The sequence below is a fragment of the Fusarium sambucinum genome, chromosome III (assembly GCF_050947815.1).
Source record: "Fusarium sambucinum isolate potato_lamoka chromosome III, whole genome shotgun sequence".
Classification (NCBI taxonomy): Eukaryota; Fungi; Ascomycota; class Sordariomycetes; order Hypocreales; family Nectriaceae; genus Fusarium; species Fusarium sambucinum.
This window is the reverse complement of record NC_139292.1, coordinates 1,481,828-1,509,009: the sequence shown is the minus strand read 5'-3', so window position 1 is coordinate 1,509,009 and position 27,182 is coordinate 1,481,828. Positions and strand designations below refer to the sequence as shown.

At 49.3% G+C, this 27,182-nt stretch overlaps 9 protein-coding genes across 9 annotated transcripts; 7 read left to right on the top strand and 2 right to left on the bottom strand.

Annotated features, from left to right (window-relative positions):
- Positions 1-519: 519 nt before the first annotated feature.
- Positions 520-1,292, top strand: FSST1_010711 (protein transporter TIM23; the record flags this gene model as incomplete). The annotated part of the gene is made up of 2 exons (XM_083233769.1): positions 520-1,170; positions 1,224-1,292. 2 exons carry the CDS (start codon positions 520-522, stop codon positions 1,290-1,292), a joined length of 720 nt encoding a protein of 239 aa, XP_083080407.1.
- A 578-nt stretch (positions 1,293-1,870) lies between these two features.
- FSST1_010710 (uncharacterized protein) lies at positions 1,871-3,298 on the top strand (the record flags this gene model as incomplete). The annotated part of the gene is made up of 2 exons (XM_083233768.1): positions 1,871-3,013; positions 3,074-3,298. 2 exons carry the CDS (start codon positions 1,871-1,873, stop codon positions 3,296-3,298), a joined length of 1,368 nt encoding a protein of 455 aa, XP_083080406.1.
- A 524-nt stretch (positions 3,299-3,822) lies between these two features.
- On the top strand, positions 3,823-6,059 carry FSST1_010709 (uncharacterized protein; the record flags this gene model as incomplete). Its single annotated transcript, XM_083233767.1, has 4 exons — positions 3,823-3,945; positions 4,227-5,273; positions 5,375-5,893; positions 5,976-6,059. 4 exons carry the CDS (start codon positions 3,823-3,825, stop codon positions 6,057-6,059), a joined length of 1,773 nt encoding a protein of 590 aa, XP_083080405.1.
- A 569-nt stretch (positions 6,060-6,628) lies between these two features.
- Positions 6,629-7,447, top strand: FSST1_010708 (dephospho-CoA kinase; the record flags this gene model as incomplete). The annotated part of the gene is made up of 1 exon (XM_083233766.1): positions 6,629-7,447. The coding sequence occupies one exon, from the start codon at positions 6,629-6,631 to the stop codon at positions 7,445-7,447; it is 819 nt and encodes a 272-aa protein (XP_083080404.1).
- A 526-nt stretch (positions 7,448-7,973) lies between these two features.
- On the top strand, positions 7,974-8,978 carry FSST1_010707 (uncharacterized protein; the record flags this gene model as incomplete). Its single annotated transcript, XM_083233765.1, has 1 exon — positions 7,974-8,978. The coding sequence occupies one exon, from the start codon at positions 7,974-7,976 to the stop codon at positions 8,976-8,978; it is 1,005 nt and encodes a 334-aa protein (XP_083080403.1).
- Positions 8,979-9,398: 420 nt separating this feature from the next.
- FSST1_010706 (amino acid permease/ SLC12A domain-containing protein) lies at positions 9,399-11,067 on the bottom strand (the record flags this gene model as incomplete). The annotated part of the gene is made up of 2 exons (XM_083233764.1): positions 9,399-10,867; positions 10,923-11,067. 2 exons carry the CDS (start codon positions 11,065-11,067, stop codon positions 9,399-9,401), a joined length of 1,614 nt encoding a protein of 537 aa, XP_083080402.1.
- A 2,403-nt stretch (positions 11,068-13,470) lies between these two features.
- On the bottom strand, positions 13,471-16,733 carry FSST1_010705 (armadillo-type protein; the record flags this gene model as incomplete). The annotated part of the gene is made up of 2 exons (XM_083233763.1): positions 13,471-16,635; positions 16,686-16,733. The coding sequence occupies 2 exons, from the start codon at positions 16,731-16,733 to the stop codon at positions 13,471-13,473; spliced, it is 3,213 nt and encodes a 1,070-aa protein (XP_083080401.1).
- Positions 16,734-17,573: 840 nt separating this feature from the next.
- Positions 17,574-18,566, top strand: FSST1_010704 (uncharacterized protein; the record flags this gene model as incomplete). The annotated part of the gene is made up of 3 exons (XM_083233762.1): positions 17,574-17,924; positions 17,983-18,230; positions 18,287-18,566. 3 exons carry the CDS (start codon positions 17,574-17,576, stop codon positions 18,564-18,566), a joined length of 879 nt encoding a protein of 292 aa, XP_083080400.1.
- Positions 18,567-19,501: 935 nt separating this feature from the next.
- Positions 19,502-24,635, top strand: FSST1_010703 (ATP-binding cassette glutathione S-conjugate transporter YCF1; the record flags this gene model as incomplete). Its single annotated transcript, XM_083233761.1, has 4 exons — positions 19,502-19,819; positions 19,882-23,806; positions 23,914-23,982; positions 24,310-24,635. 4 exons carry the CDS (start codon positions 19,502-19,504, stop codon positions 24,633-24,635), a joined length of 4,638 nt encoding a protein of 1,545 aa, XP_083080399.1.
- Positions 24,636-27,182: the final 2,547 nt, after the last annotated feature.

Sequence of the window (27,182 nt, the reverse complement as noted above, 5' to 3'; positions counted from 1 at the left end):
CACCTCAAAATGAAGGCTGCAATGCTACCTCCATGACACCTATCGAGCCAAGCACTAGAACGCCTGAGTTATGATGTCGTCTTGTGTGCAAGAACCCTGGGCCGGTTCTGCGCAAGTATCTGCCAGGTGAATGTGGATGTCCTATCGCGGGGTTCAAGTTTCATTCTACAGCGTCATGTTGTCGAAAGTAGTCAATAATAAGTCTCATGATATGACTACATCTAGACCGTTATCAATATATACATACTACCTACCATATACTTTAACATCCTGCGCATCTCGCTGTAGTCATTGATTTTCATCATCGGGTGAAAGGCCGCGATACCACGTGACAGAACTTGGAGGAATCTTGGTTATGGGTGAGTGGGGACCAAAAAAATCTAAACCCGGAGGAAGCCTTTAGATTGCCCGAGATTCGGACAAGACTTGTTGCTTGCGACTTTGACAACGCCGAATTAATTCTATCCACCCGAATCCGCATCCTCACATCCTCGGTCATACTTAATCAAATCAGACACAATGGGCTCTATCTGGAACGCTTTCACTGGCGGCAACAAGTCCGGCCACCAGCAGCAACAGCAGCAGTCGCAGTCATACCAGCCCACGACACAAGAACCCGCGCACTACTCCTCCTACGACCCCACGGAAGGCCAGGGCGTCGAGTCCTTCCTCCAGAGCTCTACCTTTGCCGACCCCTCGCAATTACATCCTCTCGCCGGCCTCAACAGAGATACACTCGAATATATTTCCCTCGAGGACTCAGCCTTGTCCGAGTTGCCTGGTGGCCAATCAGTCCTGCCCTCTCGTGGCTTCACAGATGACTTGTGTTACGGTGCCGGAGTCACATACCTGGGTGGTCTTGGAGTTGGAGGTGCTTGGGGTCTACAGGAGGGTCTTAGAAGGTCGGCCGGCCAGCCTCCCAAGCTGCGATTGAACGCTGTCCTCAACTCGGTCACCCGCCGAGGACCTTTCCTTGGTAATTCGCTGGGTGTCGTTGCTATAATCTACAACTGCACAAACTCCTTGATTGGAACTCTTCGTGGAAAGCATGATGCTGCAAACACTGTTCTCGCTGGTGCGCTGAGTGGTATGCTCTTCAAGAGCACCCGCGGTATTCGTCCCATGGCTATCTCTGGTGGTATTGTTGCCTCTGTAGCTGGTGCCTGGGCTGTAAGTTTCACTTTGGCGACTGCCACATGTTCTTTGTACTAACGTGCGCCTAGATTGTGCGACGATCTTTCTTCCCTATCCCCGAGCCCGTCACTCCAGTTTCTGATGAGCTCACTCTGTAATAACCTTATGATACTTCTATTCACCGTTGTCGTCAAATTGGTCGACCCGTTATAATTGCGCCTTTGTGGAAATCAAGGCACCAACGAAGAAGAGAAAAATGAACAAAGAGAGACAAGCCGAAAGAAGGACGAGGCACGGGATGAAATTCCTGTTGTATAAGAAATGGAGTGACTAAAAGCGTTCAACGGAGTTTGGTAGCATGGCAACGGAAATCTCTCCTCCCATGGGCAAATGTACACTATATCAGGTTCGGTCAGCGAGCATTAGACGAATGTGATAGGGGATGGGCGTCTGGTCATTTAATGATACAAATGTTTGAATAGTAGCCAGTGGAATTCTAGACTATGGCAGCGGTTTTTTCTGTTGATATCCGGCTCGTATTGCGACTTTTGGGATTGGCACTGGCGATGCAGTTGCCTTGAGCGACCACAGCGCCTGCCAACTTCATTCACACAGGTGTTTACCGCAGCACACAAACATTGCATAACCGCTGCCAACCTCGACTTTTTTCACTCGCATTGCACGAATGATTTCATTTTCTTCCATGGGCTGAACTCTTCACCTACAACCCAACGATATGGACCAAGGCAACAACACTGGTCGTGGGCTGTTTCCACCCTTTCAGCTTTCTGAAGAGCAGCAACCTGCCACTCAAGATGTTCAGAGCGCTCACCTACCAGATGCCTCCCCCCTTAGTGCCAGGGACAGTATTCGACACAACGCAACAGTACCTACTCTCGAGAAACTACCCGGGCAACGTACGCATTTGCCTGCCAGGCCAAACCTGCTTAATGTGAGCCTTAAAGACTTCAAAGAGCTCATGATTCGAGCCCGCCTCGATGACTGGAAATTAAGAGCTCAGATTGTGCACACTCCTGGCCAAGTCGACATAACGGCCCTTTGGAGTCCACAAATCGCTGGCATCGAATCGGCTCGGCATGGTATGATATCATTTGACGGTTTTGACCGCACTTGGTTTGTTCCGTTCGACTCGGAAATACCTTTACCTGCAGGCAAGCAAAGTATTGCAGACGATATCGAAAATCGTCGTACAGAGCTTAGTAGGGCGCATTTTCTAAGGAAAGGCCTACAGGAAGGGTTTCACGACAAATTAAAACGTCTCTTTGAAGATGAGGTCAAGGAGACGTGCCAAAGTCACTGGGACCGAAATTTCGGATCATGCATGGCACCTATGCAGTGGGACGAGGTACGGCAGAAGTACGAGCTGATAGATTTGGTCACCATGATAGCTGAGGCTCGATTGAAAGACGGAACAGAGCCGCTGCCCGGCTACTATGAAGCAATGATCCTTGAGTTAGGGATCGACGGCAAGATAACCTTCCAGCGCAAGAGTGTGCCGTCCGATATTGATGTGGGGGGACTGATCTTGCGCCTGGAAAGCTGGTATCCCCAGAATGACGAGCATAACGCCAACATCATCAAGCACTTCCGTCATAAACTTGACTTTGTCTCGAACCACGGTGATGAAGCTCAGAAGCGGAAATGTCAACTAATGCTCCGACAGTTGAGTCGTTTAGTCGACACTGAGAAGCCAGAATGCGAGCTGTTTCAGTGGGTGTTCAGGCTATGGTGCAAGCCCGACTACAGTGTACCCCCTGGGAAATCACCAGACAGGGTTGGCACATGGACAAAGCTGAAGGAAGATAAATATCAAGACCTCCTTGCTGGAGTCATCAACAAATACCCGGTTTTCGTTCGAGTGAGTCCGCCGCCCAGCATCTGCCTGACTTCTTACTGATACTGTACCACTAAGCCCTAGAAGATTCGAGTTCGACGGTGGTGGTCCGAGTTGGGAGAGCTTGAGAAACAAGTTAAAACGAGTCAAGAAGAAACCGAATTTTCAGCAGAGCAGCTGGCTATGTTGGACGAACTGCTCGCACGCCGCACCGAGGAGCAAGATGCGAAGTCTAAACATGCTCTGAGCATGACGAACATGGCAATGATACGAAACGAGCTACCGAGTGGAGCGTTGTCAAGATTTTGAGGACAGAAGGGGATGGCAGGTGACAACTGTATGGCATGAATGATGGAAAAATGTTGATGTCTGAGGATGAACCTATTGGAGTTTAGGTCGACGTGCAGCATGCATACTCAGCGTCAAGGATTGTACTGGAATACTACTATTACCGAAACTGCACTTGACTTGCATTTGTGCTATCAATTTATTTAATGCTGTACAGAGGTTAATGACACTCGATGAATGGGTGATTTCAAATCTTGAGTTTCATCTAGTGACAGCAGACCATAAGCAGTCGAGAAACAGTAGAAGAATTTTTATTATGACGATGATAACTACAATATTTTACGAAATAGCTGGCCTTCCATGTTCGAACGGCTATAATAAGTGTTCAAAACCAACACCTTGTCGCAGTGACGAGGGAGTGCCAAAGCGGGACGAGATTTATGCCTATCATCTTCGCACTCAACTTCAACATTTAACAAACGCAACAAAACCATTTGAAAACAACCTCCAATAAACCTTCCAAGCTTCACAATATTCGCTCAGAAATGTGTCTCCCGTGCTTCCCCTGGACGTGGACCAAGTATGAAGACCCGTACGACGACTTGCACAAGGCCCCTGAGCAGTCCGTCTGGGTGCATGATGGACAAGGATGGGAGTTACAAAAATTGGTAAGATATAGTGTTTCTTTTTCTCAATTCATTTCATTTCAGTTACTTGTTTCTTGGGGTCTCTTTGATTCACAGCCAACCCTGTTATTGCATATCAGGGACTGTCTGCCAGTGACAGCCACGTGGAGAGAGAAAATCCAATCGCATCAGGCGTTCAACTAGCATGTTTGAAGTGTAAACATTGAAAACGCGTTCTGTCTGTGTTATTTATTCGATCAACGTTTGCGAGATCTTGTGCAGATTGAAGGCGGTATCTCGAAGAGCCTTTCTCTTGTTTCGAGTCTCTTCCTCTTTTTCCTTTCTTCTTCTTCAGAGAAAAACAGGCATCTCGGGCCTCGAGGTTCTTGAATCACAGGCCTCTTGAGAAAGAGTTCTCGGCTTTAATTGTCAGAGTTACACTCTTCAAAGAAGAAGAAGAAGCAATCATGGCTTCGGCAGGCGCGAACCCGCTCAAGTCTCCAAAGACACCTCGACGACCCAAGACGCCCGAGTCTCGTCAAGTGCACTTTGAACCTGAGACTAAGCCAGCGACCACTTCTGCGTTCTCCAGAGACTTTAATTCTGGGCGCATCTCTGGATACACCACTGCCAATTCCCCCAGCGGTGGCTTCAGTGCTGGCGTCAACGGTGTCAGTGCCCCAAAGGCGCCTCCTGCAATCAAAACTGCTGTCAGTTCTACGGCCACTGCCTCTACTTCTGCTCCTGAGAAAAAGATCGAGACACAGCCTACAAACTTCCCCGCTCTTGGTTTAGGTGCCAACCAGCTGCAGTGGCATATCAGTGCCAATCCGACTCAGAGCCTCAGTCAACAGCAGCCGGCCACTTTCATCTCGCCCCCGCCTCAGGGTCAACAGCAGCATTTTTTCTCTCCACCTCAATTTCATCCTGCTTCCTACATCAGCGCAGGACCAAACAACATCATCACTTCTCCGACCCCGAATCCTATCACGTATATCGGTATCGGCCCTCAGTCTCCCGCCGTCAATCTCAATCAAGCCAGCAACATGGGTGACTACCAGAACGCTGCCCCGCCCGTCAACGGGCTGCACTTCCAGCCTCCCGTTCCCGACACCACCTTTGGTCCTATGCAGCACGTCTACGTGCCTCGCCATGACGGTGGCCTTGCCGGTCTTCAAGTCGGTGCCCCTGCTTCTTTTAACTATGTTTCTGCTGCCCCTTTTGCTATTACCCCCTCCTCTTCCTACACCACCGTCGTGGTGCCAAAAACATACTATCTCAATGGCTACACTTACTATGCAAGTCTACTTTGCTGGTTTACCTTCTTGTTCTGCCTTTTGCACTGGTTCGCCTCAATCAAGCACTTCAATGTTTCTCTCCTGCATCGTCAAGTGGCGTGCCGGGATTTCTCTCTCACTTCATCTTCCAAACTCTCATCGCTTTCGCCAACATGTACTGACCAGTTCTACAGCAGCCAGCCTTCGGTGCCGTGGCTCCCCAGCCTAGTGCCTATGGAGGCTACGTTGTCCAACAGCAGCAGCAGCCCTACTACGTCCAGCAGCCGGCCATGGGTCAACAGCCAGTTCTCATCGCTGGCCAGATGCAGCAGCAACAGCCGCAGCAGTTTGTGCCTCAGATGCAGAACATTCAAGGCGTCCCCGCAGTCGGTCTGGCGGGGGGAAATGCTGTGCCCGGCACGGTCCCCGTCTTTGCAGGTAATGTCCCTGGTGGTGGTGGTGGTGGTCCTCAGCATATCCCTGAAGTTATGGGTGTTGGTCGTACCGCGGGCGAGGAGCAGTTCCGTCAGATCAAGTTTGCGCATGCGAACAAGCTGTACGAGCCTCAGGAATTCAAGCCCGCTGATGATGACCCTTCCCGTTTCTATTATGTCCGTGAAGTTGACGGGAACTGGACTCAGCGCAACCGATTTACCATTGATCACATGGGCGATTCCAAGTGGTATGTGACCGACGAGGGATGGTTCTATGCCGTCCGACTTCCCAACTAGGCGAAGTGTCACGTAAGTATTTTTGCGTCGAGATCCATTACCATGCGCTGACCAGATTCTGCAGGCGAACCACAGTGCACGAAAAGCACAAGAGCAGCAGAAGATAACAACACTGCATCACCAACCAGTACGCATCCTCGATTTGTAAGAAGCCGCAAACGCAAATACACAGAACATCAATGCTAACCTTGTAGTTGGTCTAGTACCGTTTTAAGCAAACACTCGGCTCGTCAAAGCAATACCAATCAATGGTTAACGTTCAATGACAAATCGGTCAAGGCGACGAGGATGTGGTCTATGAGGTTGGAAGGGGGAAAATACCTACTTGGAGCAGCATATGGAAATTGCTTTACATAATTCCTCTGCTAGGATTCTTTAATTGTCTTAATTGAATCAGTAAATTCATTCGTATAGACGGTATGAAACATGCCTTCACATGTTGTTGATTTCAAGATGTCGTTGGCTTAATATGGTTAAGAAGATATCCAGGTGGGGTTCACCCGTTGTGTTTCCGTACATCCTCGGTAATTGCATCATCGGTCCAAGTTTATCATATCATTCCTTAACAACAACCACTTACAAGGTCATTTTCCATTTCAATCCTAATAATCCAAAAAGCGCAACTTACTAAACCAATTAATTAGCTGCTGAAATTCCATTCCAAAGGCAAACTAAGGACACAGAGCTGCAGTTACGACAACTTCTACATACGCAAACATGCTTCTCATCGGTCTTACAGGCTCGATTGCCACAGGCAAATCGACAGTCTCATCGATGCTGTCTTCACAACCATACAATCTGCCAATCATAGACGCAGACATTCTGGCCCGCAAGGTCGTGGAACCCGGAACCCGTGGGTATCAAGCCATCGTGAAGCACTTTGGACCAACAACGCCAGAGCTACTTGTGGAGCCCTCAGATAAAATGCCAGAAAATGGGCCCGACGGCAAAGGCAGACCACTCAACAGGCCAGCTCTAGGACGAAGAGTATTTGGCGATAGCGAGGATAGGAAGAAGGATCGTTCAGTGCTCAATCATATTGTGCACCCAGCTGTGCGGTGGGAAATGTTCAAGTCTGTGGTGGGATACTACTTCCGCGGTCACTGGGCAGTAGTGCTCGACATTCCGCTGCTATTCGAAAGTGGTCTCGATAAACTTTGTGGTGTCGCAGCTGTTGTTGCCGTCCGCGACCCAGCAATTCAGATGCAGCGCCTGCGAGCGCGCGATCCCCACCTCAGCGCAGAAGATGCCGAGAACAGAGTGCGAAGCCAGACCGATGTGCGGGAGAAGGCGCAGCGGTGCGAGGAGCGGGGAGAGGACAAGGGGATCGTGCTTTGGAACGATGGGTCGCGGGAGGACTTGCAGGTGCAGCTGGACAAGGCGATCAAGGGGTTGAAGAAGGAGACTCCGGACTGGTGGACGTGGTTGCTGCTTGGATGCCCACCTCTGGCTGTTGCGGTCGCGACGTGGAGGTTTTGGCAGAACCTCATTATCAATGAGAGATGGGAGGAGAAGAAATTACAGGCTAAATTGTAAGGTCCTTTACTGGCATCTAACAAAACTTCGAGTGCAGAAATATATATAGTCAAAGAAATGCCTTGATTTTGGTACGGCAATTGGAGAGGTGTGATAGATTTGATGTAATCAACTGTGTCTATCAACATCGTTCCTACCGTCTGCTGGAAATCGGATTTGCTCCAGGCCCCCTTTATCCGAGCAGGAGCCGCCCGCAAGTCCTCTTTGTCACTTCATCCTGATTCACTCATCAATTCGCGTATTCGACTTGCGTCAGGCAGCAGAGGGTCTTTCGTTTTCCTCACTTCTTCGAAAACAACCCAGAACCTTTCACCTCCACCCTTCACTCTCTTCACCCTTATCCGAAAGCACCACAGCAACGTCAAATCATAAGAGTCTATGATCAACTCAGGTAAGTCCCAATAGCGAGTCCTATGGCTGTCCTTTTAGAGCATGTTCTTGGGTCGCATTCTGAAACTCAGGAGCAACCTTTTTGATAAGCCCCTAGCCTCTTTGGACATTTCTCTAATGTGAGTGGAGGCCCAAGATGAAGAGCGTCTGGGACATTGATCCGGTCACTTCAGAAGAGAAGTTGAACATCAATAGCTTTGTTCACAAGTTCGAAGGAAAGTGGAAGACAGTAACTAGATACGGCATCTCCGAAGCCGAGACACGGGCCTACAAAGGCATCATCAAGACTATTACCACACAACCCATCCGGGAAATCGATGATCTTCCAGTACCTTCGTCTTGGGCAGAGATCGTTGCTCTAAGAATACTGTTCAAGAATGGCTTCCTTTTATCTCGCCATGCAGTTGTCGCCCAAGAATTGTTTCCCAAGGCCGAACTTCGCCAGTGGAGGTTGAACGAGCAAGGCCCTACAGGCGGTACTTATTGGGCAAGAAATCGGTTCCGACTCTTATCGCCAAGCCTTTTCGATCGTTTCTACAGAAACCAACCAGTTCGAAATACTGCAGAGCTTCTCAAGCGCCCGCGATCTAGTGAGGCTACAAAGGATATTGGAGAGAACGAGAATCCTCTCGAGAAGCGACACTTGGCTTTTTGTGGCCTCATCGAGGGAAAAGTCAACTATGGTGTAGGTAATGATATTGGCGATGCTGTCAAGAGTGCCTTCAAAGATACCGCTGAAGACACGGTTAAGGATGTCAAAGACATCGTCGTCGATCCGAGCCCTTCCAAGCAAACGACGCCCCATATCCCTGATGACCCTAGAGAATCTGGTGATTCTGAGGACTGCAATGAGTTTTGCGGTATATTCGATGACAAGCTCGCTCCAATCCGCAAAGCAGCTAAAGACGGCACTGAGATCACCACACTAATGGTGGATGATCTCCGAAAAGCCCATCTAGAGGAGCTCAAGAGACATCAGCCTGACGGGATTTTCAAGCAAATTGAAAACCAGCATGCTCGAGAATTACGAGACATCCGAGCCAGGTATGAAGGAGTTATTACAACATGGCTCAGGGGTGTCTCGAGCGCCCTCCAGAGCACAAACCAGGAGCTTTTGATGTTGGGTGATCACAAGGAGTAAAGACTGTTTCGTTTGGGAAGACTTCTTCCGGGATTGAGTTGGGAATCGGTACTGTTACTATCAGGAGGCCGTTGAGAGTGTTGCAAAGTCAGGCGCTGCGACCTTTAACCATGAATATAGCTAGTCTGCAGTTAACAAATAACCTAGAAGTCAGCCTAGGCAAGTATATAATGGCCACCTCGCTCGACTTCATAGTAATGTCTTAGGCAATCAAATGTTTCACTTTGCTAGTGCTCAGATAAATTGTAGAAATTGCATATGCGTATTTTGTTTATGTGCAGGTTATGCTCAAGAACGCTAATCGTCTTGCTCTTGTTCGCTAGTAGAAAACTTCAAATATTACATCATATATACATTCCATCGACTCGTGCGTTACACTGGGTATCCATAATCCTATCAACCATTATTCATCGTATGCGCTTAAAAGAAGCTGCGGAGCACTCGCTTAGGGGCGTCAGCCCAGACGAAAGGCTCCTTGGGCTCCTCCTCCTCGAGGAAGACTGCTCCAGTGCTGAGATCCATCTCAGAAGGTCGAACATACATCTGCCACTTGCGAGTGCAGACCTTGTAGCCGACGTAGAGAAGAGTGACGGAGAAGAAAGCCAAGTAAGAGCTGAAGAAGCCCTCGGCGGTAGGGGAGCCTCCAGAGGCAGGGAAAAGAGCAGTGTAGAAAGAGGCGATAAGAGCGAGAATGTTGAGTCCGAGTCCGAGGTAAGAACCAGCGACGCCGAAGGGGGTCTTGTAAGGGACGAGGCCAAGGTTGACACCCTGTGCCTTCATACCAGCGCGCATGCGGATGTGAGCAAGGCAGATAGAACCCCAGACGAAGAGGAAACCGAGACCAGTAAGGGCCAGGAGCCAACCAAAGATCTCCATACCCTGAGGGGCGGCACCGATGTAGGCAAGGAGACCGAAGAGAATCTGGAGAGCAACACAGTAGAGAGGGCGACCCTTGGAGTCGATGTACTTGAAGAAGTTAGGGGCCATGTTGCGCTCAGCCATAGCCTGGATAGTTCGGGTAGAACCGAAAGTGCAGGAGTTGGCGACAGAGAGGACAGCAACGGTGATGACAGCGTTCATGATGCTAGGGAGGACCTTGATACCAGCATCCTGGATAGCAAGAACGAAGGGAGATGCCTTGGTGTTGGCACCGCTGGCACCCATGAGACGGGGGTCGTTGGCGGGGAGGATGAGACCGACGATGAACAGGTTGAGGATGTAGAAAATGGCAATTCGCCAGAAGACCTGCTTGCTAGCCATGGGGATGGATCGGCGGGGATCAGCAGACTCGGCGGCAGCAAGACCAACCATCTCAGTACCACCGAAAGAGAAAGCAGCGACGACAAAGACAGCGCAGAAACCCTTGAAGCTGGTGAAAGCACCAGGGTCTTGCCAGTACTTGACACCGATGTAGCCCTGGTTGCCAACACCACCACAGTTGATGACAATACCAAGGATGATGAAACCAACACAGGCGCAGATCTTGATGATGGAGAGAACAAACTCGACCTCACCATATCCTCGAACACCGAAGAACTGGATACCAATGAGAGTGACAAGGAAGACAGAGACCCAGACAGCCATGTTGATATCTTCTCTCCAGAATCTGATGGTGATAGAGGCGGCGATCAGTTCGAAAGGGAGCACAGTCAACCAAGCCAAAGCGTATTGCCAACCCATGGCGAAACCCCAAGAAGGATCGACGAAGCGGCAGATGTAGGTGAAGAAGGCACCGTTGACGGGGTAGAGGACAGCCATCTCAGCCAGGGCCAAGCATGTGCAGAGAAGCATGATACCGATGATGAGATAACCGATGAGGAGGGCAGCGGGGCCACCCTTCTGAAGGGCACCACCCGAACCGACGAAGAGACCAGCACCGATAGCACCACCTAGATACAAGTTAGCAATATGTTAGAGGTGTGAGGAGATGAAGTGAAGCCATACCGATGGCAATCATTTGCATGTGTCGGTTCTTGAGATCTCGCTGGAGGCCACCGTTCTTGACCTCGCCGGTCTCGACATCGTGGTTCTCGGTGACATCGAGAACGGCCTCCTTGCCGTAATCAGCTTGGGGAGGAGTAGAAGCCATGTCTACTATTCGTGAGTGGAAGAGTGAAAGTAGAGTGTTGTAAGAGAGAGATGAGAGGAGAGGAGAGGAAGCTGAGAGTGATGAAAGCTCTTGGTTCTTCAATCCCAACAACGAGGGAGGATGCTTCGGTATTTGTACTCGATTTCCTGACAACTGCACAATATACCGACAACATGGATGGAGCTGTTGCAACGGTCTAGATTTGGTGGCGCTGGGGTCAGCACGATGGGAGCTACCGACTAGAGTTGGGGTTGCAGATAGACATGGGGACAGGCGAAGGGTGTTGGTTTAGCGTGCCGAGTCGAGCTTAGAGTTAATGGTGTGCAGAACGGGGAGTCTAACCTATCCTGCTTCCCCCCAAAGAGTTAATCTTGAGACTAAACAGAAGATTGACGAAGCTATTGGTTAGCTTACTCCAAGTTGCCGTATCATGGTGGGTACAGATTTTTTCATGGCTACAGTAGCTGCAGTAGCACGACGGTAGTTTGCCCCCCCTTATCTCATTCCCGTCTTGGTCTATGGCCTTTCTCTCGGCGAGGGCGAGAGGCTTCACAGCCGAGAATCTTGTCGTTGACGACCGGCCCGGTCACGTCTAGATCTCGAAACTTGGGAAAGGCTCGTGCTGCTTCAATAAACGGGCGAGTGCGCGCTTAAATCGCCCATCGTTCGATAATTGTCTTGATACCGTTATCTTGACTGACTCGTTATGTGTCAGCATCAGCATTGTACGGGCGAGTTGTTTCTTCTGTCTGCGAGAATAAGGTTATTCAGAATGCTACCCAAATGTGTCAGATTCTTATTCCTGTGCTGCATTCCTTGGAGACAGGCGACAGGCTGCATTTACCCATGCCCCAAGTACTGTTCAGCTTTATCTTGTATGCTGTTGGACTAAACGCGCCCCAGACGCGGAGTGATGACGCTTGTATGGGTAGGTATGGTCGTTTGGCCTTGATACCTTGTCTGCAATCAACACGACTCTTGTGTTACGGCCCCGCAGCTAGATTGAGCTACTTTGGGAAGGTCGTTATCATGGAACTTGTCCGTATTCAGGCGCCACTTATGGAAGTCATCAAATTATGATTCCTATTGTTTCGTATCATATTACACAGTGAATGCTGTCATTGCGGACCGAGTGTTTGGGTCGAGGTCAAGGTCCTGGTGCAACTCCAGCCTTGCCCAGACTCTAAGATCTGCAGTCAAGATCCCGTCTAGCGTGGTGCAGAACTTGGCAATGCGATGCCCTGGATGCCAATAGATCGCCAAGGCCCTCCAACTGCTTGACAGCTCAAACAGAGAGGCGCTCTTTTGGAGAGGCCTTTCAACTCCCAGCTCCCTTTAGCCGCTCCCCCACATGCTCCAAGACCACCCTCACGCGGCCGTCTTCACTTAAACAGGGATTGTGTGCCAGCCCTAGTTCTCGGGCTAGAAAGCCAAAAGCTTCCAGACTCCCAATTCTTAGTTGCCTATTGGCTCTAGGTAATTGCATGCACCGGTGGTATCGATGAATATGGAACCATGCTCTTTCTAGGCCAACTAGTGAATTTGGAGGTATCTTCCCCTCACCCGCCGACTTTGACCGCCAACTGAGGAAAAGCGTTATCTTTTTGCCAGGCATTTCATTTTTTTCCTTCTCGGCGTTTCCTTCACTAGGGGGGACTCCAATATTGATACCGATTGTGGCTTGAAATCTCCTCACGATATGTTTCCCCTCACGAAAAAGATGCAACTCCAGTGTAGAATAAGAATGAGGCTCAAGAATCTCGTTACGTTATATCTTCTTGGCTTTCTGGGGAAAATGGAGACGATGCCGTGATAGCCACGAGGCCTCCCCAGACCCGTATTGAAAATCTGGGGATGCTCCAGACTCTCGAGTCTAGACACTCAACGTGAGGATTCCATTACGAAATCGCTTCCGTTGCATCTTGATTATATTTCTGGGGTAAAGCAAAAGGAGTTTTGCACGTAATCCCACTCTTCCTGGTTCGTTCGGAGAGATCCATTCCTGTATTGACTCCAATTATTAGCCTCTACCAGCTAACTCGATCAGGAAGGTATTGACACATCTTGTGCGGAGAAAGCGCTCAATATTTCCACTGCGGAGCCGTCAGCCCGTTCTAGACTTCGTTTTTTGCCCACGCAGGATCAGTTAGTGGTTTAACAGGAAAGTCCCACGTGAAACCATCACATAAACAGTTGCTGTCCTCAACTTCTGCTTTTGTTTGTGATCACTGATCGAGGACTAGTTTGGCCAGTGGCGTTCCTAGCAATCATTAACACCCCAGAAGACGAGTCGTGCCATATTAGCTGACTTGTTATGCCGGCTCTTGCCATCCAGCTATCCCAACCACAGGTATGGCATGATTGAAACATCGATATTGCTTGTTGGTCTTATTCTTGCTCTGCTTAGTTACTGGACGCCCTTTCCTGAGACATTGTCATGGCAGCAAATTGCAATCCGTTCATTTTCGGTGTTGCCAACCATTCAACGTTCCCCCGCTCGTATCGTGATAGCCACACAGCGTCCTTGTTGACAGCCTCCAATGCCTCCCGAACTTGGACGTTCCGCTCCGAAACCTCCGCAAGTAGATCAAGAATGTCATCAAACATTTCTTCATCCACTTGAACATACGACACGAGAGCTGTCAATAGTTCTACCATGCCCTCCCATAATCGTGCTGGTAACGCAAATTTCCCCAGACTACCTGAAGACGATGTGACCATTCGCGTTAGAGGCTTACCGCTTAAACCGTCGCCATCTTTCAGGGGCATCAACACTCGGCTATCATCGCTTTCTCTTCCCCGCGTAATGTCAGCTTCCCCATGGGGTCTGGCCCATCTCGGTGAGGCGGAAGCTTGATGTTTAATTTTGCGACACCAATCGCGAAGCCAGTCAGCCCAGTCGGTCTTGAACCGAGAGCTAAGAAAGTCCCCCGCAGCAGCGCAAAGTCCAGCAAGAGCGTGGCACGCTTCAACCGCGATATAAGCTTCTGGGTCATGCAGCCTGTCGATCACAACGGGCCAGATCGAATTAACGAGTGGCAAAAATGCTTCTTCATCGGGTGCCAAAGCAGTGGAGACATTTGTTAAAAGCTCAAGCAGTGATCTTCGCAGCGTTGGTGTCGGCGATGTAAGGTAATGCTGGGTGAGGTTTGCCACTCTCAGCAAAAGCTGGTACGTCTGCGTATTTGGTGGTTTCTCTGGTTCTTGAGGAGGCTCTGCCGCCTCCTCACCCTTGCCCTCTCCTTCATTCTCATCCTCTTTCCATGGAATCTTTGGGTGTTCTTTCACATTATCCATCTCTGTTTTTTCAAACTCTACCCGCTGCTTTCTTCTATCCAATGCATCCATGAGATCGGAAAGACCTGGTGGTTTCTTGTGTTGCTTTCTGTGGTCTGGCCTCGAATTTGTCTGATGTTCAAGCAATAACATATCTGAAAGAACACCTTGATCCACGACCTCTTTGAGCACAATGAAAAGGTTCTCTACAAACAGAGGATATCCGTGGTAGTTGTCCAGTGCCCCAAAAATCGAGTCGACGACGTCGTCTAGGTAGGGCACCAGCCGAGGACCTGCCAGTCGGATCATCATGGTCAGAACATTGATCGACGCAGGTGATATGTCTAAGCTGTTGAGTCTCAAGGAGACTGAGTTGACCATATAATCGACATTCTGGATGATAAGTTCCGACACGTTGGCATATCCACAGGAGGTGGCCAGACTGTTCAACGTAACAATAGCATGCTTTTGAAGCTGCGGATTCTTGGATCCTAGAAACGTTGCAACCGGAAAGAGGACATCGATCAGTTCGGGACGAAACGACTCTCCAGACCTCTGTGCCGTATAAGCGATTGCTTCTAAAGCCAAGGCTTCTGAGCGCCAGTCAACCGGTTCTGTATCGCTATGTCGATCAAGGATTTGCACTGAATTAGTGTAAAGCTCATTAAATATGGCGTTGATATCCAGGGACGTATCTTCTACTGACGACAGGTTGAGAAACATGTCTTCTTCGGCAGATGATTTGTGGCTCGCTTTCACAATCTGAAAGCAGAGCCAAAACGCAGCAACCTGGCCAACATGATTGTCGGAATCTTGAACTTGTTCCAACATGTTGCCCGCAAACCTTGCTTGTTGCGACGACGTGCCGAGAAATGTAACGAGTGATGATAACTCGTTTCGGAGCTTCTTTTGAGATTCAGCGGGAAGTAGGACAGGTTGGTATTGCGTATCTTCAGAACCTGCCGATGCTTCTCCCTGATCTATCAGCCGCACATCTATGTTCTCATTCGTCGCCGGGAGCTTCGTTGCTTGTATCAGGGCGATGACACTATCCCGGAGCATCATCGACATCGATTCGTCAAGTGTTGATGATTGTATGTGCAACTCTTTCAGTAGCTCGAGTCCCTTTATGACATTTCGTATTGCGTCTATCTTTGCATCATCATCTGCAGACTGCATCAAGCGCGAAAGACTGGACATCCAGTTGTATGTTGTTGTCTTTACGATTTCGCCAAGTTCCGGATAGATACTGATGAGATCCCGTAGACTGGTCTGCGTAAGAGATATCTTGTTACCAGCTTCTCCAAGCACCATGGCTGTCTCAACGAGTATGTTTGCACAGTTGGATAGTGTCTTGTGACATTCATCGAGGAGAGTCACACAGAGTTTGTTGAGAGCGTTCCTGACCTCGACTGAATCGTGAGACCGCAATTTCATCATTGTAGCAAGCGCTTTCTTGATTTGTATGGTGCTTGCATTGAGCCAGGCTGGAGACAAAATCTTATTATCGTGGACTTCATCTTCATTTTCGGATTCAGTCTTGGCTAGTATTGACCGTGTCCGAAGATCAGCCATTACACTGGTCAGCACAAGGCCTACTGTCTCTAGGCATTTGGCTAGAACAGTGGCTTTGTGTCGGTTAGGAGATGATGCGACTTTTGCTAGTGAAGATATCGTGCCGGGTAGGAAGCTAGCCAATGCGGCCAACTCTTTCACAGTATGATACACAGCTTGCAAGGCCCGTAATGCTTCCTGCTGAATCTGGGGGGTGGCACCATCAACCACTCCATTTAACATGACTGTTACCCCGTGTCCAAGAGCTGGTATCGATTCAGTTTCTGAAAGCCCCGAGGCTGCTTTGGTCGCCAAGCCAGCTGTATTAAAGAGGGCCGTCAAACCACGAAAAGCTTCCAATACAGTCTCCTCGGCGACCGGGCGCTTCGGCTTAGATTCAGGTGTTCCATCAATGATGAAGGTGAGAAGACTCAGAAGCTGCCGGACGAGTTCCGCAGAAATCTTTGCTTTCCAGCCATGTGTGATGAGGATCGTGAGTGTCTTGATACAGTTTTCTATCAAGGGCATGGGGTACTGGTCCATCTGACGGAAAACATGGTGGAGAGGAAAGAAGACGTATTCGGAGAACTTCTCATCCAACATTAAAGGATTTTGTCTGATTTGTTCGTCGAGAATTTCATAAAGGAGCCTCGTCTGCTGGCTCAGTTCTCGAGATGAAGCTGGTGCATCATCTTGGCGTATCGCCAATTGGCTTATCTTGACGCAGCATGGTTTGAGCTACCATTGTCAGTTAGGATTCTTTATTGAATAGCACTATACTGCCTTACTTTTTGAAAGAACTCATTCCTCTCTTGGCTGCTGACTGTAGACTCCATGGTTGACGAAGCGAAGCGCTTCCAGCTTCCTATTCATGCATATTCTCCACAGCTTCAGTAAAGCTGAACCAAAGAGTTAGCGAACACGAACGCGAGTACGCAAGTGAAGGATAGCAAACATGAGAGCTTTGAATCGGGATAGAGGTGGGTGGAAAGGAGAAGGATGAAGATGACTGACCGATTAATTGCCCCAACACTGTGGAAGGGATTCAATGGAGCTTGTTTCTGGTTTGTCAGTTGATTTATTAGGAGGACAAATTTAGAGTGTGGAGGGGTCAAAGAGCTTTCTGGCTCCATTACACGGTGTTTAGTCTAGAAAGCACTGTCCCCTCCTTCTGAATGTACCTTCACAGCAGTGGACAGTTGCAGCTTGAGATAAACGGAAGACTGGACAGGATTTTGAATTGTATGTTAACCATGTTTGAATTGGAACTCTTAACTATATTGACCATCCCTTTACTGTCTTTCTCACAACACTTATCCATTAATTTCTCACCGTGATACAATTCAACAGCATCAAACTCCCCTTGATGTCATTCTCCACATCCATTAACCCATGCTGCTTTTTGCACAGTGCTCCGAGTCTGGACATCAAATGAAGCAGATGCATTATTCCGCAATTGCTGTTTTGGAAGCAAACATTGATTGATATCGTAATTTGTTTTCTTACCCTAACGACCTGGATTCCATCCTTTGCCAAGCCCAGCTCAGTACTATCAAAACGAAGCTTGGCTGAGAAAGAACCCTACATATTCGAGAGTACCCCTCCATCACTTCAGGCATAAATAGCAGAGTCCGCCGACACCAATTTCCCACCTCTCAACTCTATAAAACTACACAATGGCGCCTTCCGGTCCTTTTCCTGTTACTGTTCATCCCTTTGACTCCGAGTGCCGAGGCTCAGCTGCCTATGAAGTTGGCTTGACTTCTGCTCAAAATGCCATCGTCTTCATCGGCGGGCTGACTGATGGCCCGCATACTATTCCCTACACCCGACTCCTGGCCCAACATTTGGAACAAGCAAAAGATCTGGGCTACTCTGTCTTCGAATTCCGCATGAGAAGTTCTTTTTCAGGGTTTGGTACTTCGAACTTATCCAATGACGTGGAAGACATCTCTGCATTGGTCAAGTATCTTCGAGGCATCGGAAAGAAAAAGATTGTCCTCTTTGGTTCATCCACCGGCTGCCAGGTAATAAAATATGCCATCTTACCTATATTTATCATATTTGTATTCTGACTGGTGACAGGACTGTATTGAGTATGCCGACTACCCAAAGCATAACAACGAGCCGGTGGACGGTTTCATCCTGCAAGGCCCAGTGTCGGATCGCGAGACACTAGACTTGATCATGCCTGACCCTCAGCCAAGTCTTGATCTCGCTGCCAAGATGATTTCTGAGGGCAAGGGCGGTGATTGTATGCCTTTTGACATGATCCCAGCTGTTTTGGGAGCACCGATCTCAGCTTATCGATTCCAATCTCTGGCCAGCAAAGGGTATGTTGAATGGTCTTCCAACCAAACAGAAAGACCATGGACTAATAACTTGATAGTGGTGACGATGACTATTTCTCGTCAGACCTCGATGATAAAACCCTTGAGAAGAACTGGTTGCGATTTAAGAAGCCAGTGCTGGTCTTGCACTCTGCTGAGGATGAATTTGTTCCCGCACGGATCGATCAAGCTGCGAGTAACAAAAAGTACAAGGAACTGAACTCGTCCGCCGTCAGTGACCTATCGGGACTGATTCCTGGCGCAAGCCATACCGTTGAGCAGCCCGAATCGCAGGAGTGGCTTTCCAAGACAGTCGTTGAATTTTTGAAGACAGTTTAAATGAGATGATACATTTCCAGGTCGTACAAAAAGGCGAACAACAGATATATTGGACAACCTGATTATGAATACATATGTATGTAAGAACCATAGTCTAAGGAACATAAAATGGCCTACTACTTAATTTCGTCTCTTATGCTCCCAGCGGTCAATTTCTCTGATGTCCTGGGGTTCATTTGAAGATAGGAAAGTTATTGGTGATTCATCGAGCGGTCTCTAAGTAAGGGTACAGGGTAAGGTCAGACCCAACAATAAAATCGGCAACTCAATACTAAACTCCGTTCACTATATCCAGCAAGAACCCCACTGAACAGGTTGCTTTGCTTACCTTCGCCTACAGACCAAGCCTAGACCGTATGTTAGTCCAGCTAGTCCAGGCAACTCATGCACGTAGCATGGGTCCATGTTCGCGTCGGGTCGGTTCCTGAGGATACCGATGTAGGATTTGCAGCAAAATTCTGGGGCAGCTTACCAACCATCAATGACCCTGCTAATTCGACCAGATTCTGCTTGTCATACTTATGGCGGTAGGCAGGTAGGTACCCAGGTATCTCTTGCTTGATCCCGTGGAAGTCGGCAAAGATCAAAGGCTTTTTCTGCAATCGTTTCTTTTTCTTTTCTTTCTTTCCCTTCAACGTTTGCTCCCCAGAAGCGACCGGCCGGATTCAGATTTGGAACTGTTTTTTTCCATTCTGAGACTGTCTTGGTACTGACCTAACCATTGCGCCGCCTCCGGTTCACGGCACCCGCTCGCACTGACGTCGACTCGCGCGAGCTTCCGAAGCTTCCAAAAATCTTATTCTACCATCGTCATCAAGACGCGCTGCCGCCTTGGTCATATTACGAATCATCCACCACGTCCCTCTAGCATGAGGTGACGATTGCGCAAAACAATTCCGACACCTCGAACTCCTTGAGTAACAACTACTGCAACAATGGCTTTCTTCAACGAGCAGCAGCAGCAGCAGGTTCTCTTTGAGACGGGCTCGTTCACAGGCATTCGCCCTCTGCGAGAGCTTGGTGCGAACTATTTTACTCTTAGCCCGTTCAAACAACCTCTTTGCGGAAATCCAGAAGGATGGGGTCCCATGAGCCCGCATCGCTACGATTTCACACCTTGCTTTATCGATGTCTGGATTGCCTCTGTGTCTGTGTTTGGTCTTTTGTTCGGATCGCTTGCTGTTTGGTGGTTGCTCGCCAAGAAGCCGAAGCAGGAGGGGCAGACCAAGAACGCGCATTTCTACATTAAACAGGTTGATACTATTGCCAAATTTACATTGTCGTGTAGTTCAATTCAGCTGACCCATCGTCTTAGTCCCTTCTCGCAATCATCATCCTCGACGTCGTTGCCCAGTTCATTGTACAGATTATTTACATGCCTCATGTCTGGTACGGCGACTTCCGAGTGCTGACAACTTTCCTGACTATTCTGTCCCTCTTCGTCATCTTCTCTGTGCAATGGGTCGAACATTCGCGCATTCGATACCCTAGCGGCATCGCTCTCTTTTACTGGCTCTTCCTCTTAATATCTTACGGCGTCAAGCTACGATCTCTTATTTCCCAACAAATCTACGAGTCGAACCTACCATACTTCATCATCTACTGCGTCGGTGTTGGGCTGTCTCTCGTCGAATTCCTCGTCGAGTGGCTATGGCCCAGAAGCACTGGCCCTAGTGGATATGAAGCCATTCAAGAGGAGGAGGAATGCCCTGTGGAATATGCCAACGCCTTCTCCCAGCTCGCATTCTCTTGGATGACACCAATGATGCGATATGGTTACAAGGTGTATTTGACCGAGGAAGACCTCTGGGCTCTTGCCAAGGACGACAAGACAAAAACCACTGGGGCTCGTTTCGATGAGGCCTGGAGGTACGAATTAGAGCACCACAAGAAGCCTTCGCTGTGGAGAGTTTTGTTCAAGGCGTATGGCGGACCCTACTGTGTCGCTGCAATCTTCAAGTTCTTCAACGATATTGCTCAATACATTCAGCCTCAGCTGCTCCGCTTGCTTATCTCGTTCGTGGATTCGCACGGCAAGGGCAAAACCCCGCAGCCCATCATCAAGGGTGCTGCTATCGCGCTGGCCATGTTCGCTTGTGCAGTTTTGCAAACAACCATGGTGCACCAGTATTTCCAGCTCGCTTTTGTGACTGGCATGCGTATCAAGGGTGGTCTCTCCTCAGCCATCTACCGCAAATCTCTCCGACTGTCGAGCGAGGGCAGAGCCTCAAAGTCCACTGGCGATATCGTCAACTACATGGCTGTCGATGGCCAACGTTTGCAGGATCTTACCCAATTCGCACAGCAACTCTGGTCTGCGCCATTCCAGATCATCATTTGCATGGTATCTTTGTACAACCTGGTTGGTTGGTCTATGATGGCGGGTATTGTTGTCATGATTATAATGATGCCAATCCAAGGCTTTGTAGCTCGCATCATGAAGAACATGCAAAAGGAACAGATGAAGAACAAGGACTCCAGGAGCCGTCTGATCAACGAGATTATCAATAACATGAAGAGCATCAAGCTTTATGCCTGGGGATCTGCTTTCATGAACAAGCTCAACTTTGTCCGAAATGAAAAGGAACTCAAGAATTTGCGAAAGATTGGCGCTACACAAGCTTTTGCCAACTTCACTTGGACTACGGCACCTTTCTTCGTGTCCTGCTCAACCTTTACCGTCTTCGTTTTGACCCAGGACAAGCCCCTCACCACTGAGATCGTCTTCCCTGCCCTGGCCTTATTCAACCTCCTGACCTTCCCACTTGCCATCCTCCCCATGGTTATTACATCCATTGTCGAAGCCTCCGTTGCCATTGGACGACTGACAAGCTTCCTCACCGCCGAGGAGCTTCAGCCCAACGCAATCACAATTAAGCCTGCCCCTGAGCAACTTGGCGAAGAGAGTGTTATCATCCGTGATGGTACATTTTCATGGAACCGCCACGAGAACAAGCCCACACTCACTGATATTGAATACACTGCTTACAAGGGCGAGCTCTCTTGTGTTGTCGGTCGTGTTGGTGCTGGTAAATCCTCTATTCTGCAAAGTATTCTTGGCGATCTCTGGAAGGTAAAGGGCAATGTTGAGGTGCGAGGCACTGTCGCATATGCATCTCAGCAAACCTGGATTCTCAACGCCACTGTTAAGGAGAACATCATCTTTGGTTACAAATATGATGCCGAGTTCTACGAGAAGACCGTCCATGCATGCGCTTTGATGGATGACTTTGCGCAGCTTCCAGATGGAGATGAGACCGTTGTCGGCGAAAGAGGTATCTCCCTGAGTGGTGGTCAGAAGGCGCGTGTCTCCCTAGCTCGTGCCGTCTATGCCCGCGCCGATATTTACCTTCTTGACGACGTTCTCTCTGCCGTTGATTCTCATGTTGGCCGTCATATCATTGACAACGTCCTGGGAACTCGTGGTCTGCTTTCCTCGAAGACTCGTATTCTTGCCACTAATGCCATCGCTGTTCTTCGTCAGGCTAGCTACGTGAGTCTGCTCAAGGATGGCCAGATTATCGAGCGAGGAACATATAAAGAGCTGGTTGCTAAGAAGGGCCTTGTCGCCGACCTTCTCAAGACTGCCGGACAAGAGTCTGGCAATGCTAGCAGTGAGCCCAGCTCCAGCGCCTCGAGCAGCAAAGCCGCTACAATCATCGAACCAGACGTTGGCCAGGCCAAGGAAGAGCTTGAAGAAGCTCAGGAACAAGTTCCAGAGATGGCTCCTATCAAGACTGGTGCTAGTGCCAAGCCTCGGTCGAGCAGCATGGCAACTCTTCGTCGTGCTAGTACTGCTAGCTTCAGTGGCCCTCGAGGCAAGCTCACAGACGAGGAGATCGCAGGTTCCAAGACTAAGCAGAGTAAGGAGCACCTGGAGCAAGGCAAGGTCAAGTGGTCTGTCTATGGCGAATACGCTAAGATGAGCAATATCTATGCTGTCGCCCTTTACTTATTTATGCTACTCGCTTCGCAAACAGCCAGCATTGGTGGCTCGGTCTGGCTCAAGGAGTGGTCTGAGCGAAACCAAGAGTCCAACTCAAACGATCACGTCGGCAAGTACATCGGCATCTACTTCGCATTTGGTATCGGAGCCTCCGCTCTCACAGTTATTCAAACCCTGATTCTCTGGATTTTCTGCTCCATCGAGGCGTCTCGAAAGCTTCACGAGCGCATGGCCCATGCCATCTTCCGCTCTCCCATGTCCTTCTTTGACACAACACCAGCTGGACGAATCCTCAACCGATTCTCTAGTGACATCTACCGTGTTGACGAGGTCCTGGCTAGGACCTTCAACATGCTTTTTGTCAACGCTGCTCGATCAGGCTTCACTCTGATTGTCATCTCGGTCGCGACACCAGCTTTCGTCGCCTTGATTATCCCTCTCGCCCTGACTTACTACTTTATCCAGAGATACTACCTAAGGACATCCCGTGAGCTCAAGCGACTTGACAGTGTGAGCCGCAGCCCCATCTATGCACACTTCCAGGAATCGCTTGGCGGCATTTCAACCATTCGGGCATACCGACAGCAACAGCGATTTGAGCTGGAGAACGAATGGCGTGTTGATGCCAACCTTCGTGCTTACTTCCCTTCCATCAGTGCCAATCGTTGGCTCGCTGTCCGCCTCGAGTTTATCGGCGCTATCGTCATTCTAGCTGCTGCTGGGTTTTCCATTATTGCTGTCACTGGCAGCAGCCCCCTTAGTTCCGGTATTGTCGGCCTTGCCATGTCATATGCTCTGCAGATTACAACCTCACTCAACTGGATCGTCCGCCAAACTGTAGAGGTCGAGACTAACATTGTATCGGTGGAGCGTGTCCTTGAATATGCAGCCCTACCCAGCGAGGCACCCGAGATTATTACCAAGAACCGACCCCCTGTCTCGTGGCCTGTCAAGGGTGAGGTTGATTTTGTCAACTATAGCACACGTTATCGTGAGGGCCTGGACTTGGTGCTCAAGAATATCAGCCTCGACATCAAGTCGCACGAGAAGATCGGTGTTGTTGGTCGCACTGGGGCGGGCAAGTCATCTCTCACACTAGCCTTGTTCCGTCTCATCGAACCAGCAACTGGCCACATTGGTATTGATAATGTCGATACGTCTGCCATCGGTTTGCTCGATCTGCGCCGAAGACTGGCCATCATTCCACAGGACGCAGCACTCTTCGAAGGTAGTGTCCGGGATAACCTCGACCCTGGACACGTCCATGACGACACTGAGCTTTGGAGTGTACTGGGTAAGTAAATCGCAGCATTACAGCCCTGTTGTGACCACACCTATTCCAACGCACGCTTCATTTGTAATTGCATGCTGTGTAACATTTGCTGACATATTGCCCTATAGAGCACGCGCGACTGAAGGACCACGTTTCAAGCATGGATGGTGGGCTGGAGGCCAAGATTAACGAAGGAGGTAAGTCAATCCACGGCACTACGCTTTCTGTCGGCATTTCTTGACCGGCCTACGATCTCCCTCACCGGTCACCCGAGCATCTGGTTCTGCGTTCCCTGGCTTCATCGGATGTGGTGTGCACAGGCATCTGGCCCTTGTCTTCGATGATGAACAGTCTCTTTTCTGCAAAAATCTAGAAGACAAGAGATGTGATTTAATGCACGCCTCGCATGAAGATGAAGTCCCGTGGTCTGCTCTCTTGGCCAGCAACACCAGCTACCTGGCTGTTGGACCGTCGGCCATACCTGTAAGCTTCACATGTTCAACGACTAACGTTTGTCCTTGCAGGCTCCAACCTTTCTCAAGGTCAAAGACAACTGGTCTCGCTCGCTCGCGCAATGCTGACCCCGTCCAACATCCTTGTTCTGGACGAGGCCACTGCTGCCGTCGACGTTGAGACGGACGCAATGCTGCAGAGCACCCTCCGATCACCCCTGTTCGCAAACCGCACCATCATCACTGTAGCGCATCGTCTCAATACCATCCTCGACAGCGACCGTGTGGTGGTGCTCGATAAGGGTGAGGTGGTCGAGTTTGATAGTCCAGCTGAGCTTTTCAAAAAGCAAGGTGTTTTCTACGGACTCATGAAACAGGCTGGCTTGGAACTAGAATAGGCAGGTCATGTATCGGGTTTCGGACTTGTCATTATAATGGAGATTGTATATAAAAACCTTATACGAGTGGTTGATATGCTATGAATAAAAGAGATGGAAACATGGTATGCTTTGATCCAGCGAGACAGTACAGTTTCCATCAATTTCATTGAACTATCGAGAGACACAGGATATCTCGCAGGAACGTATCAGAGTAAGTGGCCGGCCTCTTGACTGCATGGGCGCTCCTTGAAATTTGCCTCGCGAAAAAAAAGTAATTGTAAGATTGTCCGGCGAGCCACTCGAAAGAGAAGAGAAGCCTACAACACTGACGGTGGATGGCTAAGCAGAACAGCCGTGCGCAGCAGCACATGCTGATTATCCCCGGCGACAAGGGGGTTACGAGGTGGTGAGGTGGCAGGGATTGACACCCCTGGTTGACACCCACGGACGAATCTGAAAAGACTTAATAAATGACAAGGAGGACTTGACACGTTACATACTGGGGTAACCATAATAGTACATACATGTACACATACCGGTACGGTCGGATGTATTCCGCAAAGACCGGACAGTGCGCAACACGACGGATCTTACAAGGCAAGGTTGGGTTGGATTGAAAGCCGCCGAGAGAAGTTCTCTTCTCTCTTTAGACCTTGAGATATCTGTCCATAACTGCTGATGGTATGCTATACAGAGACATCAGCCATCGGAACTTTCATTGCTATAATGCTGTGGGGTTGTGCCCTTCTGGTGTAACAACAACTCTAGAGTTTGACTACTCTCAACTTCTTGCCTCCTAAATACCAAGACAGAGCATCGGAATCTTTCCTCCGAAGCTAACAGTATCCGCTTCATGGCCTGTGACTATGTAATTTAGTCAAATTATTCGCTAAGCAAAATAACATGCTTATGTAATTCAACAGACGACATCCATTGTGCTGTCCATGTTGAAGGTGAATACGGTACCAAACTCGAGTTCTGTGACTTTGGCAGATTTTGGTGTCGTCGAGTTCACTCTATTCCCCCCCCCTCGTTGAAGGACAGGAGGTGCAGCAGTATCAACGTATTCGTACGCACAACACTGAGAACATTTCCCCAGCGTATGAGCGGCCTGAGTTTTGCATAGACATAAAACGAACCGCAGATGGACTCACGCCAACTGGTGTGTGCCATATACTTCCGGGGATAACCTTCCACCAAGACCTCGAATCGGCTGACCCAGGCTATTCAAGTTATTCGATGAGGCACTGCACTTGAGCTCCGCACTGGTCTGCCTTTCAAGTAAACGTACGTATTCGGTTCTGGCGAGAACCTCCACGTCTGCATCTTTGGATCAAGAGGAGAGACAATATGCGCAACCAAAGCAAGGAGGAAAGCAACAATTGTTGAGAATACAAGTTTTGGTCGGGCGGGGTTGTGTTGAGCCAACACGATATTAAGAAACGTTGCAGACCATAATTTCAGGGTGGCGGCCCGTAACGAGATCTAGATGTCGAAATTGTCTTTTTTGTCTCCGCTTCCAAGCCTCGGAAACTGAGACAGACAGTGACGGTGAACACACAATATGGCGCACCTGACTATCGGATGAGGGACGGGACAGACGGAAGCTGCCCCGGACACACTTTACGACACTTTAAATATTCAAGAGGTGACGCGATAGAACTGCATATGTATCTTCATCTGCATCGTGCGAAGTAGTTGGTTCGCTCAGAGTTGGCAATGACATTGAGACTTTTTGAAGAGGTCGTCACATCCAAGCCTTCAGCTTCATCTGTTGTCTCAGAAACAGAGGATCTGCTCGTAAGGAATGCCTCCGGAAGCTGATTACTTGTTCAGCTGTACATACTGTATCGAGCGTAACTGCTGTACGGTTAATGGCTGTGTGAAAATTGAGAAGGCTTGGGCTGTGTGGCTGTATGCATGGGTGTACAGATACTTACTGGCTTAGCTGCATCAATGATCCAGCAGCATTGCGCTGATCCAGGAACCGATGCTCCTGTATGAAACACGCTCATAGTTGGTCGCGACTCAACAGCACAGTAGAGACCTGAATAGCCTACTCAAGAGTGTGTACTGGCTTTTGATACATGCAGGCCATCATGCTTTTGCCAGCCAATGAAGTTGACCAGCCGCATAGCAGAGTTTCTAAATAGGACTGATGAGATCGGCAATGAGCCGATGACGTTGAGCACATGACAAGCGAAAGTCGTAATTGATCCCGGTCTGAACCAAAGCTTGGTGAAGCAAAGCCCGCTGCAAAGAGGGTGGGGGTATCGTTCTTAGCTTTCAGGTGTGGATGGGAATTGGCAATTCAGACTGGGAGCTTGAGTTGAATGCCCTCCCTGACGATACATGATAACAGTGACGACCTATACTATCCATATTGTTTCTGGGGACATGGGCGAGACGCCTCGTTGAATGCTGAAGCGGGGTTGGCTTGCAATTATGAGACACGGAAAGGCAAAGAGTGAAGTGCGTGTACCATGAAGGCGCAATAACTGGACAGCTTGGTCTGGCCGTCCGGCCTGTCAAGCAGAAAAATGAGAAACTAGTGCAGTTTCCCCG